Source organism: Cydia fagiglandana, chromosome Z, assembly GCF_963556715.1.
Source record: "Cydia fagiglandana chromosome Z, ilCydFagi1.1, whole genome shotgun sequence".
NCBI lineage: Eukaryota > Metazoa > Arthropoda > Insecta > Lepidoptera > Tortricidae > Cydia > Cydia fagiglandana.
The window spans coordinates 4,370,682-4,387,316 of record NC_085959.1 but is presented as its reverse complement, the minus strand read 5'-3'; the positions used below and the strand labels follow the sequence as shown (position 1 = coordinate 4,387,316).

The 16,635-nt window shown below is 39.6% G+C and overlaps 1 protein-coding gene across 6 annotated transcripts in view; it reads left to right on the top strand.

Moving 5' to 3' along the window:
• Positions 1-16,635, top strand: part of LOC134678720 (F-actin-monooxygenase Mical-like) — a 198,146-nt gene that overhangs the window by 104,603 nt on the left and 76,908 nt on the right. For all 6 annotated transcript variants that reach the window (XM_063537382.1, XM_063537386.1, XM_063537385.1 and 3 more), the window contains exons 18-22: positions 2,413-2,481; positions 3,723-3,874; positions 7,599-7,790; positions 8,009-8,157; positions 10,698-10,804. In XM_063537382.1, coding sequence (XP_063393452.1) covers positions 2,413-2,481; positions 3,723-3,874; positions 7,599-7,790; positions 8,009-8,157; positions 10,698-10,804 — 669 coding nt within the window. The remainder of the gene's footprint in view (positions 1-2,412; positions 2,482-3,722; positions 3,875-7,598; positions 7,791-8,008; positions 8,158-10,697; positions 10,805-16,635) is intronic.

The following is a 16,635-nucleotide window of genomic DNA, read 5'->3' as shown; positions in this document are numbered from 1 at the left end:
CGCACTTGGTCGGCCTGGGCTTAACCTGGCAGATTTTGAACAAATGGCAAAAACGTTGGACAAAAATTCATCAAAAAAAACCTCATCGAAAAATAGAATGAAAGTTGTATGGTAGAATACCTGACTTTGAGGACAGTAAAAAAAAAGTGGTCGGTCTCACCTTAGCCTGGCAGTTTTTGCAGTCCAACCAGATTTATTGGATCACGTGACAGCTACAATTTACCTCATCGAAAAATAGAATGAAACAAACGGATTATAATAGGTAAAATAAACCTGTTGACGTATGTCTTGGTCGGCCTCACCTTAACCTGGCAGTATTTGGTTGTACGTTGTTTCATATACTACATTTTCGTAGAATTGCGCTTTATAGAAAATGTTTCTCATATTACCATTTCATAGAATGATCAACTTCACTTACATTGTAAAAGCTGTACTTGTAGATTTTTTAGTGTTCAGAAAATTAATGTACTATCAGTATAATGCTATTATTTTGACATTACTTCAAAAATATTAAAAATGTTTAATAACTTCATTATCGTCCATCATTCTTTCTGTCATTTCTGATTCCATCATTCTAATCATTTTACTGTCAGTAGTGATGTCATTTCTAGTATCATTACTTTGACATAACTCCAATACTGATGGAAATAATTAAAATAAACTACATTACTTGCCGTCATTCCTTCATGACAATCCCTACACTATCACTAAAAACGTCATTCCTTCAAAGTAATGTCAGTATTCATGATAGTGTCGGGGCCGTATTACAATCAATAGTCTTGGCTATTAGGTATTTATATAGTTATTTAGTTAATGTGCGTCAAGCAAATCTTGTCAGTAGCAATGTAAAGCAAACTAAAGTAGGGCAACACTCAAAGAGTAGTATTGCGCTAAGAAAAGCAGCAATGTACAATGTACATCGAACCAAAACTTTTTTTCCGCCGAGCGCGCCCTATTACGTACGTCAATTCAAATTGTCAGTTGCGGATTCTCTATTGAAAATGTTTGAAATTGTTATTAATAGGTATGGACGGACAATTTAAAAGCGGTGTGTGTTGTTGATAAAAATGATTAATAATTTAAAGATCTCAAAATAAAATTAGAAGTGGACTATGCCGTTAAACAAGAATGTATGATTAAAATCATTGCTTCAGCAGGTAGATGTCCTACTGGATTTTTATATTTTATTAGATTCCTCAGTTGGCACTGTAGGCATTGTAGGCACCTTAGCTTTGATTAAGCACAATCTTATTTAATATATTGGTATTTAATGGTAACTCAGCAGAAATATCTCTTGAATTAGAATCGATTCCGAACGTAAACAATGATGATGGCTGTCATTCGCGATCCACATTCCACAGATAAAACACAGATGACACGCAATTTTCGAATTATTCGAACACAGTGTTGCTAACCCATGATTTTTCAAATTTGCCGCCGTTTGCTACTGACAAGATTTGCTTGACCCAGTATATATACATACTTATTATGCGTTGATAATATCAATAACTCAGGAACAAATCCGTACACGGCGGGAATAAGTTGATATCTGGTCGGAAAAAATGGAATAAATTTGAACCATATGTGATTTTATGTAGAGTTCAAATTTCTTCGGTAGAATATCTCGAGTTAGTGAATAGAATCAGGCGTTACTTTGCGGAAATCCATATTAATTAAAACCAAAATATTACTTTGCTAATCCGCGTAAAAATCGGCGTTTTCCGTTGCTGGACGTCAGACCGTCAACAGCTCCTGAGGATGCCTCGTAGAGAGGCGAAACACGTGTCGAGTACTTATTATTTATTTGGTGGTGGTTTGTTATATTTATTTGCGTATTTATTTTTGGGGTGGGAGGGTGGGAACATTAATTGCATGCAAAAAATACGCAAGTAAGTACGGGTTAGCACTGATTGACTAGCACGCTATCTTTTTACGCGGATTAGCAAAGTAATATTTTTGTTTTTTAATATCTCGAGTTATCAACTTCTTCCCGCCGTGTACGGAAATAATCGTGATAAACACACAAATAGATGATGCCCTTAACGGGACACGAACCCGGGACATCCGACTTGGTAGGCAGGGTCACTCACTAGTCACTACCGACTAGGCTAGGAGACTGTTGCTTCCGTCAGAGAATTAGCAATATCTCATACAGAATTAGCAATATCTCATACACCTTCCACCCGCTCCGAATGAAATTGTTTAAAATTATATATTTCTCATTTAGTTTTTTTTTCTAGGTCGCGAACCTGGCTACCAAATTTTCCACCCGCTCCGAATGAAATTGTTTAAAATTATATATTTCTCATTTAGTTTTTTTTTCTAGGTCGCGAACCTGGCTACCAAATTTTCCACCCGCTCCGAATGAAATTGTTTAAAATTATATATTTCTCATTTAGTTTTTTTTTCTAGGTCGCGAACCTGGCTACCAAATTTGTTAAAAAGGAGGAACCGGACGCTAAAATTCAACCTAAAGAAGAGGTAAGAGTTATATATTTTATAATCAAAAATCCATATTTAACCCTTTGACCGCCGCGCCTATCGTGAACCTTATCGGAGTGCACGAAGACAGTAAGAAGTTGGGCTGTAGCCGCGCGCATCATTTGAGGCGGTCAAGGGGTTAAGACTAGATAGTGCATTATTATCAGTCATCCTGACAGTGGTCTTATTGGTTGAATATACGTAAAATAAAATTATACGTACCTATACCTTATACGGGATTTTATCTAATACCGTAGTGACAGCAAAATGTGTATGGCAACATTCAAAATCCTTCACACGGAGTCTAAGCCGTCTAGCCGCATAACTTAAATCTCAGGTAAAAGAATAACTAAAATAATTAAATGATTAATTATTTAATCAAATTTGGAGTCATGTCCACATTATTGCGAGCAATGACGCCAATCTGTCCGATCTCTGAATTAATAACAAATAATGTCACTGTCACAAAATATTGTCATTGTTGGTTGTCGAGTTGTATGGGTGCGTTCAGAAACGGAATAAAACTGCCCTACGTCATAAAGCCGTAACAGACTACCGCACCGCACTGCGCCCGGCGGTATGGTATTAACGGACGTACGGCGGGTCTACCGCGAATAGGAGTAAAATTTGTGAACTACGTTGTTCGCGGTAGGCCCTCTGACATACGATTGAAAGTGCGCCGGAACACACCAAGTTCGCGGTCCGGTGCGGTCGTCTGTTAAAGCCAGTGCCGGATTAGGATATTTTGATGCCCTAAGCATTTCTAGACCATGGTGCCTCCTCTCCCTAGGGTCATCAAGATTACATTGATTTTTTTGGTAAATTGGGTGAAGTTCATTGCCACATTACAGCTGAGAATGGAAATCAGTCACATAGATACTTGTACTATTGCTCTGTGCTAAAGCACTGACGTCCTGGAAGCTTCGGGCCTTCGGCCCTACGCGGAGCTCGGCCTGCGGCCTTCGCATTTAGATACTTGTACTATTGCTCTGTGCTAAAGCACTGACATCCTGGACGCTACGGGCCTCTTCGGCCCTACGCGGAGCTCGGCCTTCGGGCTTCACATTTAGACACTTGTACTATTGTTCTGTGTCAAAGCACTAAAATCCTGGACGTTTCGGGCCTTCGGCCCTACGCGGAGCTCGGCCTTCGGCCTTCGCATTAGCGGTCCACACCACGTTTCACGTCAGCCATAGCGGCTGTGTCCCTGATACAGCCTACTTCAATTTTTTGTTATGCAGAAGAAGAGTTGGCGCGGCCCGTCATCAGCGGGCGTGCAGTGCGCGGCGTGCGGCACGCGCGTGTTCGCCGCCGAGCGCGTGACGGCCGACGGGTTACAACTGCATCGCGCGTGCTTCCGCTGCGCCGTGTGCAAGGCCGTGCTGCGACCGGGGTGAGTTACACTATGTCAAAATAACTTGGACATCGAAGATATCTGCACTTAAACACAAAAAGTTACGCACTCAATTAGTCGCTCATAAACAAAAGTTACAGTTTAGAAATAACTTACTCACCGAACAAGTCATTTATAGTTACACTTTTGCAATTACTAACACATTAAAGCCGGGGGACCCGGCTGGTCACCGTGAGGAATTAGACCAATACCCTCCGAGCAAAAGTAAATCTAAGAGAAGCCGCAGTTTAAAAATATGCACTTACAACGTGAGGTCACTAGCAACAACAACAAGATTATTGGAGCTGAATGTAGCTATAGAAAAGGAGAGACGGCGGGACTTCATGGAGTGGGATTCCTGATAAAGAAGAAATTGCTTGGAGGAGGCTTTTACCCCAACAGGGACCACAAATAATTAAAATTAATCTTAAGAAATTTGTAATGTAAAATGCAAAAAAAAAATTGTGGAAATAAAAGGCTATATAATAATATAATAATACATTAAAGACACACTTATGAAAGTTATGAAGAATCCATAGGCCGGTAGACCTACTGTTCACTTTTTCTGCAGTAGTCCCAATGCCTGCTGAGACCGGTACATGGGTGTCTAATTGTTGCGCCTGTGAACGGGTTCCAGCAGGCGTTCTACATGACATTAAAGCTCTCCTCTACGTGTTGGATTTATATCCCCACGTAGACCCGTGAAATCAAAGGAGATCCAAAAAATGGAGCCTATTCAGGGTGTAATCGTTAAGTGTGGCCAGGCCATAATTCCGTAAATATAAGAGATATCAGAAAACTTCCAACTGATATCGAAAGTGCGTTACCCAATGAGTAAAATTACATTAATAACTTTTTAAAAATAAAAGCATAAATATTCCAAACATTAACTTCAAACCCTCCCACACATTTAGTACGACGACTCACCCCTCAAATAACGTCGATGGCGTAACAGATTAAACTGCTTGAGATTAATTATTTACGATAATAAAATGTAATAAAATAATAAAACTACTGTTTATGAAATAATAAATCTGACATTTATTTTTTTATTACATCGCAAATTTTAAGAATAGTTCATTTAGAGACATTTAAGAGGGCCCGTCAATGTATTGCACAAGAAGGGCGTCACTTCGAACAACTACTGTAATCAATTAAATTAATTACTTAAAAAATAAATATTAGATTTATTATTTTATAAACGGTGGTTTTAATATTTTATTACAGTTTATTATCACAAATAATGCTGTGGCCCTAGTGAAAAAGGGTACAAGTCTCGCGCAGCATAGGTGTAAAAGGGTATAAGTGTTACTTGGCACTTACGTCCTTTTACAACTGCGCTGTCCGATACTTGTACCCTTATTCACTAGGGCCACAGTGAATCTCAAGCAGTTTTATCTCTTACGACACCGACGTTCTTTGAGGGGTGAGTCGTCGTACTAAATGTATGGGAGGGTTTGAAGTTAATGTTTGGGATATTTCTGCTTTTATAAAAAAAAAGTTATTAATGTAATTTTACTCATTGGGTAACGCACTTTCGATATCAGTTGGAAGTTTTCTGATATCTGTTATATTTACGGAATTATGGCCTGGCCACACTCAACGATTACACCCTGTATAATACGTCCCACTGCTGTGCACAGGCCTCCTCTCAGGCGCGAGAGGGTTTGGTTTATAGTTCAATTCAATCCTATTACAAAACCACCGAAAAAATTTACCCGAAGAAGACTTTATAACAACTGAAGGAATCACTCACACACTAAAAATTACACATTTAAAGTTACTTAAGTACACATGTGCATTACGAAATCATTTTTTCACATTCATATTCAATTCTTTATTGCAGATAACAAATGATCGATATTAAATTAAAATAATTAAAATTACGTAGGTACACAGTTAAAAAAACAATAAACAGGGACACTTAAAAATGATTGCGCCACTGCCACGAGAGAGATGGCGCCACTGCCACGGTTAAGTTTGCCTCCGTGTGTTCATTTATTTAAAAATTGCTAGAAGCGATATTTCAGTGTAAAAGCCTAATAGTAAGGTAATTCAAGGTGAACTGTTATTAGGAACGTGAACTGTTATCTACTGTGAACAATTACGAACACAAAAACTATAAACATTTAAATCAGACACGGCAACCAGTGACATTTTAATGCGAAGAGTGTGCCTTAAATTTATTTGTGTAATGTTTTTGTTTTTGTGCATGTGACAAACTGACAATCATAGGATTAAGTTTAAGTAACGAGGACTTGAACAGTAAGTTATAAGTGCTTAAATACGCAAAGTAACATGATTTTCCGTTTGTGCAATTCGAACGTAAACAAGTCTCAGCTGACTGCTCCACGTTGTGACAGCTGACGTCGACCACCGTAACTACACATAGAGAATTGGCCTGATGACAAATTTTGAAATCCCTTTTAATATTGTCGGTACACTTGTATTGGTTCCGAAAAACACAATATTTCAGCTATACTCATAAGATTTAACATAAATAATTGCATTTTATTATAGCTAGTTTAAACCTCGCGCGAAAACGCCTCGCATGCCATTTGTGACGTCATAAATTAGGTGGTATGGTAGACATTGTTTACATACTTACTGTTACGAATTTCCCTTGAATCCGAATGATATTGTTAATTCAGCACCATATATTACGATTAGGGATGATGATAAATTACAAAAAAATTGCTAAATTCATTACAAAAATTGTTCACAATAAGTCATTTTATACAAAGACTCTCACACGGTTGCAATTTAAGATGAATTATTTAGATACATGTAAATTTTGAGTGAACTTCACCGAGCGCCGGTTTTATTTTTTTTCTAGTTAAGACAGCCAACATGGCAATGACAGTTCCATTCAGCCAAATAATTTATAAATTTTTTTTGGTGAAATATCGTATTAATAAGCATTTTATTTATATAATAACAAATAAATATTTACTTTATATCGTGTAATAACATTTTTTGGACGTAATAAATGTTTAGCGGTGAAATAATATATTGATTGAATCTCCAAACTCTTTGGTGAGGACGTAATGGATTACAGTCAATGAGGTTGTCTATGTTGCTCTAAGAAATATGTCATGCATTGATGACGTCAATCCTTAGCTCGCTTCTGATTCGCGTTTCAGTCAAAATGGCCGATTGGAGAATTTGGAGTTTTATTTTATTGAATATATTAATAATCCTAATGTTTATACTGAGATTGGGCCATTTTTTAGAATCGTATTTACATATATGTTTCTTTGAAACCATTATTTCCATGATTCTTTGTTACTGTCATCAGGCCAATTATTAATAACAGTGCCATGTGAGTGAATCAACTTTTTCTTGTCACTAGTTGCCATGGTTACGGTCTCCTGGGTCATTCTTAAAATACTAGTTATTTCGTATTTAAATGAACCAAACTTGAATTTTTTTGGTAGTTATAAGGCCTTTCCATACTGGGACATCTACTAAGCACGTTTGTAGAACATGGTAACTGCATGGCAGCTCTTTTAAGAAACTATGCTACTATTGTCTCCTCGCTGATGGGACAGAATAACAACAAGAAATAGTTGATCGACCCATCTACCGGCGTGCGTACAAATGTTTGTTCATCGATTAATGCGACACCGTCCGATTGTAGTATTTATTTTTTTGTTTGAAAGGAGTTATTGCTATTTGTGTAAGATTGTCCTATGATATTCATTCATCGATTATTTTTCTACAGGAGTTACGCAATGGAGCGCTACGGCAACCGCCTAGTGTGCCTACGGCACGCGGGCGCCGCCCCCGAGCCCCCCACCCCCACCCCCGAGCGCATCAGCATCGAGCTGTCAGATGGGGCGAGGGAGATAGACGAGGACGAGTGGACCGACCGCAACTGTCTGCAGAGCGAGACGAGCGCCGCCCCCGGCCTGAGGTTAGAGAGAGATAGATATATATTTATATATGCCCAACCAAAAGCCATTTTATTGCATTACTTTACTTTAGTTAAGGTCATGGTGTAATGCGTTATGGGGTAGTAATTTGGGGCAAAGCTGAAGGCAAAAACTGCCTTTACCTTGCAAAATCTTAGGACACTACAAAAATAGTCTTATGATTATTGTTCTTACTAATATAAAATATTGAATCCAACAGCGACGAAGACGAGTCGAGCTCGGACGAGTATACGGATGCGGCTTCGGACCAGTCCGCCGGGCGCTCCCCGGACGCGTTACCGCACATCCGTCCGGCGTTATACTCGGACGACTCGTCCGGGTACGACGACCTGTCGACAGGACCCGAGGGTGAGTTACAATTTAGCCTTAGGTTAGAATCAGATGAGAGATATGGAGCCCTTCCCTATGCACTTACTCGTATTGAGCTCTACAGGACCTGATTCTAAGTTAATCTACTTTGACTCCGTTTACCTAATTTTTAGTTGCGGCCTATTACTGTGGGGTAAAATTGCATATACATACATATTTCTTCCTAGTCGAATCCTCGTGTCTGATGGTCGTGACCACTATAAGTCGCTCTGTGGTGTAGTGCTCTCCATCCTGGCCGATTCATTGCCTTCCTTAAGGAACCCTGGAACCCCTCGCGTGTCACCTCTTGAATGGCGTTGGACCAGCGTGGGTATCTCTCCCTGTAGTGTGAGAGGAATGCTTTCTCCAATAATTGGATGGTATTCTAAAGTAAATATAGAAACAAAATTAACCGTGATTCAAGCACGCCTACTACCTATTATCGATTACGGTATAGTACAACTACTTCCTAGAATTAGCAAGACGAACCTTCAATCAATTGAGCGTCAGTACAGAATGGCATTAAAGTCGGCTGGCAACTTCCCTAGATCACTTCCAACATCTACCCTATGGGAAATGCTTGATGAAGACCCATGGCACATAAGAGTACATGACCTACACCATGATATGTTCGGAGACTGGATAAACTGTGCATTCAAGGGTTAGATACTCCAGGTCCAACGTACACAAGATACGGTCAATTCAACCCAATGTTGCTCAGCACAAGAATCGGGGAAGTGCCATATATAGATAAGCTAGGGAGGGGTAACCGCGTCAGCAAGCGTAATATTCCTCCTAGGGCTCTTTTGTTATGAATGAATTCTGAATTCCTCCATAACCTAATATGTAAAATATACACATAGATTAAATTACTAGATCTTTAAGACATATGTAATTTTACCCACACCCGCTAAGCGGACATAATTTGTAACAAAAAGATATACAATAAATATGTTTCTATTCTATCTCTCCCTGTTTTCCATGTCCTTCAACAGGCCCAACTAGCAGAGCCTTTTCCAGGTTATCAGGTTCATGCCGGGCCAAGTGCCCAAAAAAGCCAAGCATTCTCCCACGGCAAATAGCAGAAAGGCGAGTCTGGATCTTGAGCTCCTGCATAATAGACACATCAGTGCGACGCGCTGTCCAAGATATGCCTAACATTTTGCGCCAATACCACATTTCAAACGCATCTATTGTCCAAGTTTCTGAAGCATAGAAAAATATGGAAAAAACCAGTGTGCGCATGAGTCTTACTTTTGTGCCGCGTTTGATGTTACGGTTTTTCCATATTTTCTCTAGTCGCTTAACTGCAGATTTGGCTATTTATCCACGCCTCACAACTTCTCTATCACAGTTCCCGTCGCTGCAGATCAGTGAACCCAAGTAGACGAATTCCTGTTCTATATTCAGGTCTCGAAATTCGTGGGTCCTTTGCATTTTACCTGCTCTTTCCACAACAGCTTTAGCTGGTCTTACTCCGGTTTATGAGAAGCCCGTACTCTGCGCTAATTTTCTCTACCCTGTGCAATAATTCGGAGAGTTCTGACTCACTGGAAGCAATAATGGGCGTGTCATCGGCAAAGCGCAAGTTGTTGATTACACGGCCACCAATCTTTATCCCTCCGCTCCAGCCATCGAGTACACGGCGCATAATATGCTCTCCAACAAGGTTGAACAGCTGCGGACACAGTATCCTTGCCTGACTCCTCTCTCCGGCTTTCAAGCATCGACACTGCGTCATCTATCCGAACTTTGGAGCTACCATCCAAGTAGAGGTAACTTTGAACATTTTAGACCAGGTAATGCAGTCGAAGGCCTTTGCGTAATCGATAAAACGAGCGTTACCGGTAGGCAAGTTTTCTTCATTTCTCTATGAGCTGCCTTATTTTCATTATTTGCTCGCGTGTCCCTTTGCACTTTATGGCTCCTCTACACGATGGGCCAGTGCCGGCCACTCCAAGGGACGTATTTATGCGGTAGAGGGAGCAAGTGATATTGCTATCTCATTCTACCGCATGGCTGCGTCCCTTGGAGTGGTCGGCGCTGGCCCATCGTTTAGAGGAGCCAGTACAAACCCAGCTTGTTCCTTTGCGATGTGATTTTTAATACAGTGCTCGAGCCTCCTGTTAATTATGTGAAGGAGAACTTTGCCAGCGTGCGATATGAGAGAAATAGTCCTGTAGTTTTCGCATTTGAGAGAGGATCCTTACTTGTGCAGGGGGCAATAGTAGATTCAATCCAATCTTCAGGCCAGCAACCGGTTCTCCATACCTTCTTGTGGCAGATGTTGCACAGTATTTTGATACCGTCTGAACCTAGGCGCTTGAGCATTTGTGCGCTAAGACCATCTCCACCACAAGCTTTCAGTTTGAGTTTAGTTATTGCTGTTTCGACTTCGCTCAGAATAAATACATGATGAAATTCGGGATGATGAAAGTGACTGGAATTAATGTAAACGATATGTATCAGTCCAGCAAGGGTTTCAATCACTGGACTGGAATAGATGTGAACGGTGTATTGATTCCGAACCTCCGTTCCAGGCGCCGAGTCATCCGGCGGCGAGTCGTGTTCGCGCATGCGCCTGGCGCGCGAGGCGCGCCGCCGCGAGGTGCCCGCCGACGCGCGCCCCCCCACCGACAGCAGCGAGGTACCGCGCTGCGCCGTCGCGTGACCGGGCAGGGGGGGGGGGTTGATAGGGCTTTACAGTGGAAATAGATTGAAAATTCAACATCTAAAATACAAATAAAAAAACATAAAAGTGTTATCGTAGTCTATCTAACATGTTTAAATATGTTAAATAAGATTTCAAAATAATATTAAGTGTAATAAATAATAATCCAATTTATAGACAATAAAATAGACCTCCGGATAAAAAAAAAGGTAGGTACCTAACTATAAAAATTATACAAATATGTATGTTGGAATTATCAAGAATCATACAAATTAAAATAAATAAAGTTCTTCAAACGACTAAAGAACAAAAAAGAATCTTTCTGTAAAGTAATGAATATACAGGGTGATCAGGAGATGTGAGCAGAACTAACACTGCGCATTTCGTAAATTATAAGCAACTGCTTCGTATCAGTATTAGTGAGGTTAACGTTAATTTTCTAGTAGTGTTGAATAAAAAGTTATTAATTACGGTTTCATTGCAGTAAAAGAGAAATCCCCGCAATTTGCGAAATTCGATGTTCGCGGGAGACCCTCTGATATACGGCAGTTCAGCCTTCTCACTCAGCTACTCGTACTTAAACCAATTATTTGTTCTGTTTGAGCACTAATCTCCTAAAGCTCATCCTTCGACCTTGCGTGGAGGCGCACCTCTCTCGGATGCTTCTGACCATTTCGAACCCAGGCTTATTAACTTATAAATCACATCTGCAAATAATGTGAAAACAACTACTTATATAAAAATCTAAAAAATATATAATTTGTTTATTTTTGGATTTCATACAACGTTGAAAAATTTCAATGTGGTTGAGCACCCCCTTGTATTTGAGACAAAGTTACATAACTTGGTGTACATTATCAGCATAATAACTCTAACCAAATAAGGGGGTGCCGCTTCTTCTAGCTAGAGTTTGAATTTTTCCCATACAAACGTGAACCACCCTAAAGTACGTAAGAAGGACGGCCTGTATGCATTAGTAAGACATTTTAACCTTGTTGCCACAAATGGTTTTTTTTTACAAAAAATATATTTTATGCAATAGTATATTAAATAACTAAAACTTAAGGTTGTCGCTATCTCACAAGTATTAAAAAAAAAGTTTACAATATTAAAAATATATTTTTAAGCTTTTATAAACAAGTTACAATCTTGAAATTTTTTTTGAAAATGAACTACTATTAGATGCATTTAACATCCAAATTTCAAAACAATCGAACCACTAGTAGGGAATGCAATCCCGCATGAGGAACTCAATCCCGGTATTCCGCGGGATTGCCATTTAAAGTCCCGCGGGATCCCGGTATTTGCGGGATCCCGCAAGTTAGTATACAATTTTACGAATTAGTACTAAATTTGAAGGTTGAAAACAAAAAGTAAACTAAAATTAGAAATAGTACATTTTGTATTAAAAGAATACGGTATAATGACAGTAATCAAGAATTTAAGAACGTGTGTAAAGGCTTAATTAACGCGATTTCGTAAGTCCTGTACCACTCGTGGCACACACAATGTTTTTCATCACACCTGTGAGGAAAAAAGAGGGAAAACAATAAAAAATCTGCTTAATTTCGGACGTACCTACATAACAATATTCCCTGGGTACAAATTTAAGATTTACGGACCGCGTCGCCTACGTAAAATAACACCTTTTACGAGCAGGTGTGATGAAATAAATAGACAAATTCGGGCAAAATGCTCTTCCGTGTCATTACCCCTTTCCTCCATAGATGCATTTAGGTTCCGTGAAGAATTTTCGCCAGTAGGCACGTGCCCGAGCCTGTGTTCCTTGTAGTAACACGTAAGAACCACGTCGCTCTTCGATCCCGCAAATCCCGCGGGATCCCGCTTAATTTACGAGCGGGATTAATCCCGCAAATTTCATGCGGGATCCCGGTATTTCGGGATCCTGGTATCCCGGTATTGCATTCTGTTCGGGTTACGGCAGAGCAGCGCAAATGGGTTTAGCGTTTAGATTGCACGTAAATAACAGATTATCACGTTAGTAAATATAATTTTTATTACTATCAAAGAAAAGCAGTATACATGTCAGTGAATGAAAATTAGTAAGTAAAATATAGAACACGTCAATGTTATTGTAACCATAGTACGTAAGTAAAGCGGCCAGCACGAAACCTTGCTTTTGATATGAACCTCAATACACCTCCTCAAAAGCAAAGTGAGTTGTTTAACATATGGCCAATATTAATAAGATATATTAGTAAGATAATATAAAACGTAATACGTTAAGATCAAACAAAATTAAATAAGAATTCTAACCAAATGTACAATATTTGTTAAAAGGGTTTGAGACCCAGACCAATAATACATTTGTTATGCTTTATGCTGGGTAGTGCTTTTGTCAACACATCTGCGAGCATTGATTCCGTAGGTACATGTCCCAGAACTATACTTTTGTTATCTTTTAAAGTCCCCCGTATGAAATGGTACTTTATATCAATATGTTTGCTTCTACCATGAAACACAGGATCTTGGGCAAGAAACATAGCAGATCGACTATCGGTATTTATAGAGATATCAGCATACCTTGGTAAACCGAGCTCAGTCAGTAAACTTTGGAGATATAGACCTTCTTTTAGAGCCTCCGCGAGGCTAACATATTCAGCTTCACAGCTTGAAGTCGCTACTGTCCTCTGCTTTTTAGAAGACCAAGAAATGCTAGCCCCTCCTAGAATGAAAGAGTACCCTGAATAAGATTTCCTATCTATTGGGCAACTTCCCCAATCTGCATCGCAGTATGCCTGAATTGACTTACCGGTCTTGTGGTAAATAAGACCATAGTTTGCCGTTCCCTTAAGGTATCGTAAAACTCTTTTAGCAGCCTTCCAGTGGCTCGAATCGGGATTATTTACGAACTGAGCAAGCTTAATCACAGTATTCGTAATATCGGGCCTAGTCGCTACCGATAAATACATGAGTGACCCTATAAGCTCGCGGTACGGCCATTTTTCTTTAACTTCGCCCTCAATTACCTTGTTAGGCATACTTATAGATAACTCGCTTGGAGTTTTGCAAGCATTACAATTAGATAAATTGAATTTTTCCAACAAAGTCTTGACATAGTCTTCTTGTGACAACACAATGCCATTGTTATGTCTCCTAATGTCAATTCCCAAAAAGTATTTAACCTGTCCATAGTCTTTAAGGTCGAACTCATTTCTCAACTCATTCTTAAATTGTATAATGCGGTTTTCATTTTCTGATGCGATCAGTACGTCGTCAACAAAAACTAGGACAAATAAATGTTCGCCTTCGTGCTTCCTCATATAAAGACACGGTTCGTTGAGGCTTTGAAATAATCCCATGTCTTTTAACTTCTTGTCAAATCGTTTATTCCATTGTCGGCCTGCCTGCTTTAATCCATATAAAGATTTCTGTAATAGACATGCGTCGCCTCCTGCTTCCAAATCTTGAAGCATTTCTTTCGCGTTCTTCACCACCATAGGATCTTCATTATTATCATACACCAGTTTTAGCAAACACTCTTTTAACAATCGAGGAATACGCATATATATTTCCTCTTCAAGGTAACCGTTCAAATAAGCAGTGTTTATATCCAGTTGGTGAATCTCTAGGTCCATTTCTGCAGCAAGGGCCATCATAAGTCGTACTGTTTCTAGTCTGGCAACGGGTGCAAAAGTTTTATCGTAATCTACTCCGAAACGTTGACTAAATCCTTGCGCCACTAGTCTGGCTTTCTTCTTGCTAGTCTTATCTACGTTAACTTTAGTGGTCAATACATATTTGCAGCCAACGACATTTGTATTTGGTGGCCTTTTGACGATAGTCCAGGTCCCTTTATGTACAAGACTTCTTATTTCAGAGAGTATTGCGTGCTCCCATTCGAATCGTTCTTCACTACGCAGGGCATTATCTAAAGATATTCCCATTGCTACACCTGCAAACTCAATACAATCTCTGTATTCTTCAGTTACATCCTCTTCGTCGACCATGCAGTCACTGTATTCTTCTGCTACATCTTTTTCATCTACCATGCAATCCCTGTATTCTTCAGTAGTGTTCTCTTCCTCAAATTCCCTATTACTTTCTTCTACTTCAATATAATTGTAGATTTTTCTTGGTCGTCCTGGTTGTCCAGTGTGCAAGTATTTTGGTCTACCAGGTCCTCTTTTCAATGTAACTTTGCGCACTTCATCCGATCTCTCCCGTTCCTCTTCCTGTTCTCGCTCAACAGTTTCTGCCACAGGTGGCGAATCCTCATCTGAACCTATAGTATCTTGTGCATCAGTTTCAAGTTCTTGTTCTCTTTCCACATTATTTGTCGTAATCGGCATATTCACATCTTCTGTGTCTTTAGAGAGGGCAATTTCAACTTTTCCTTGTTTTTCATCTATATTGTTTGCATCTTGAGCCTTTACAGCATCTGTAGGCAGAAAAGCTTCAATTTCAAGAATGTCTTTCTCATCTCTTAACAACATGCTCCCAGTGAGCACATTTTCATTGAATTTGATGTCCCTTGAAACAACAAATTTTCTTTCTTGTGGCACCCATACTCTGAAGCCTTTATTGGTCTTTGGATAGCCAGTGAATACTCCAGGTATCCCGCGGGCATCAAATTTGTCTTTATTAGGGTTTTTATTCAGAAAATGAACCTTCTCCCCAAACTTCCGTAGATAGTGGATCTTTACCGGTTTCTGGGTCCATTTCTCATATGGTATGTCACCTCCTAGACTAGATGTCGGGCAGCGATTCCTAATATAACATGCTGTATCGATAGCTTCGGCCCAAAAACCTGTGGACAACTCGCTATTTAGGAGCATACACCTGGCCATCTCAATCAGAGTACGATTCATTTTTTCCGCTATTCCATTTTGTTGTGGCGTACGTGGCACAGTTAGCCTCCTCTGTATCCCTTCTTGCTTTAAATAATCATTGAATTCCAAATTACAATACTCAAGGCCGTTATCTGATTGAAAGTATTTGATCTTCAATCCCGTATAGTTTTCAGCATAACTTTTGTATAGTTTAAAGGCTTCCAAAGCTTTGCTTTTATTCTTTAGAAAATATACCTCGCACCAACGTGTGCAGTCGTCGATGAAAGTGATAAAATATTTAGCACCAGATTTCGCTTCACATCTCATGGGCCCTACTATGTCAGAATAAACAATGTGCAGTCTCTCATCACATGGACCGCTTGATTCAGAAAACGGTAATGCAGACAACTTACCTCTTGCACAAATATCACAATCACGTAGTACATTCATATGAATCAAACTTTGACTCACCTCATGACCAGTTTTCTGCAACAATTTAGTAACATCTCTGGCATTTAGATGTCCTAAGCGTTCATGCCAAAGTCGAAGATCTATCTTGCAATCCGCGACTGCGTTTGCAGATTCACATTCTTGTAGACAATATAAGTTACCTCTACGGTTAGCAATCAACCTAACGTTGCCACTTTTGTCCAATACCTTGGCTATATCACGTGTGAAATATACATCATAGCCATTATCCGTAACTTTTGCCACCGACATCAAGTTAGTTCTCAAATCTGGCACATACAAGGTGTCTTTAAATTCAATAGGTTGTGCTGAACTCTCTGTCAATGCCGATAGTCTAACTAAGCCCTTACCTTTAACCTCCGCGCTCGTGTTAGTAGCCAACTTTAGTTTACCATTGTATTGTTTAAGTGTAGCTCCAAATAAGTGAACGTCATTGCAAAGATGTGACGTGCACCCGGAATCAAGCACCCACTGTTGTTTAAAGTCATCAACAATGTTGCATTCCTGTATACCTGAAACGTTTAAAGACATTAGTCCCTCATCCAC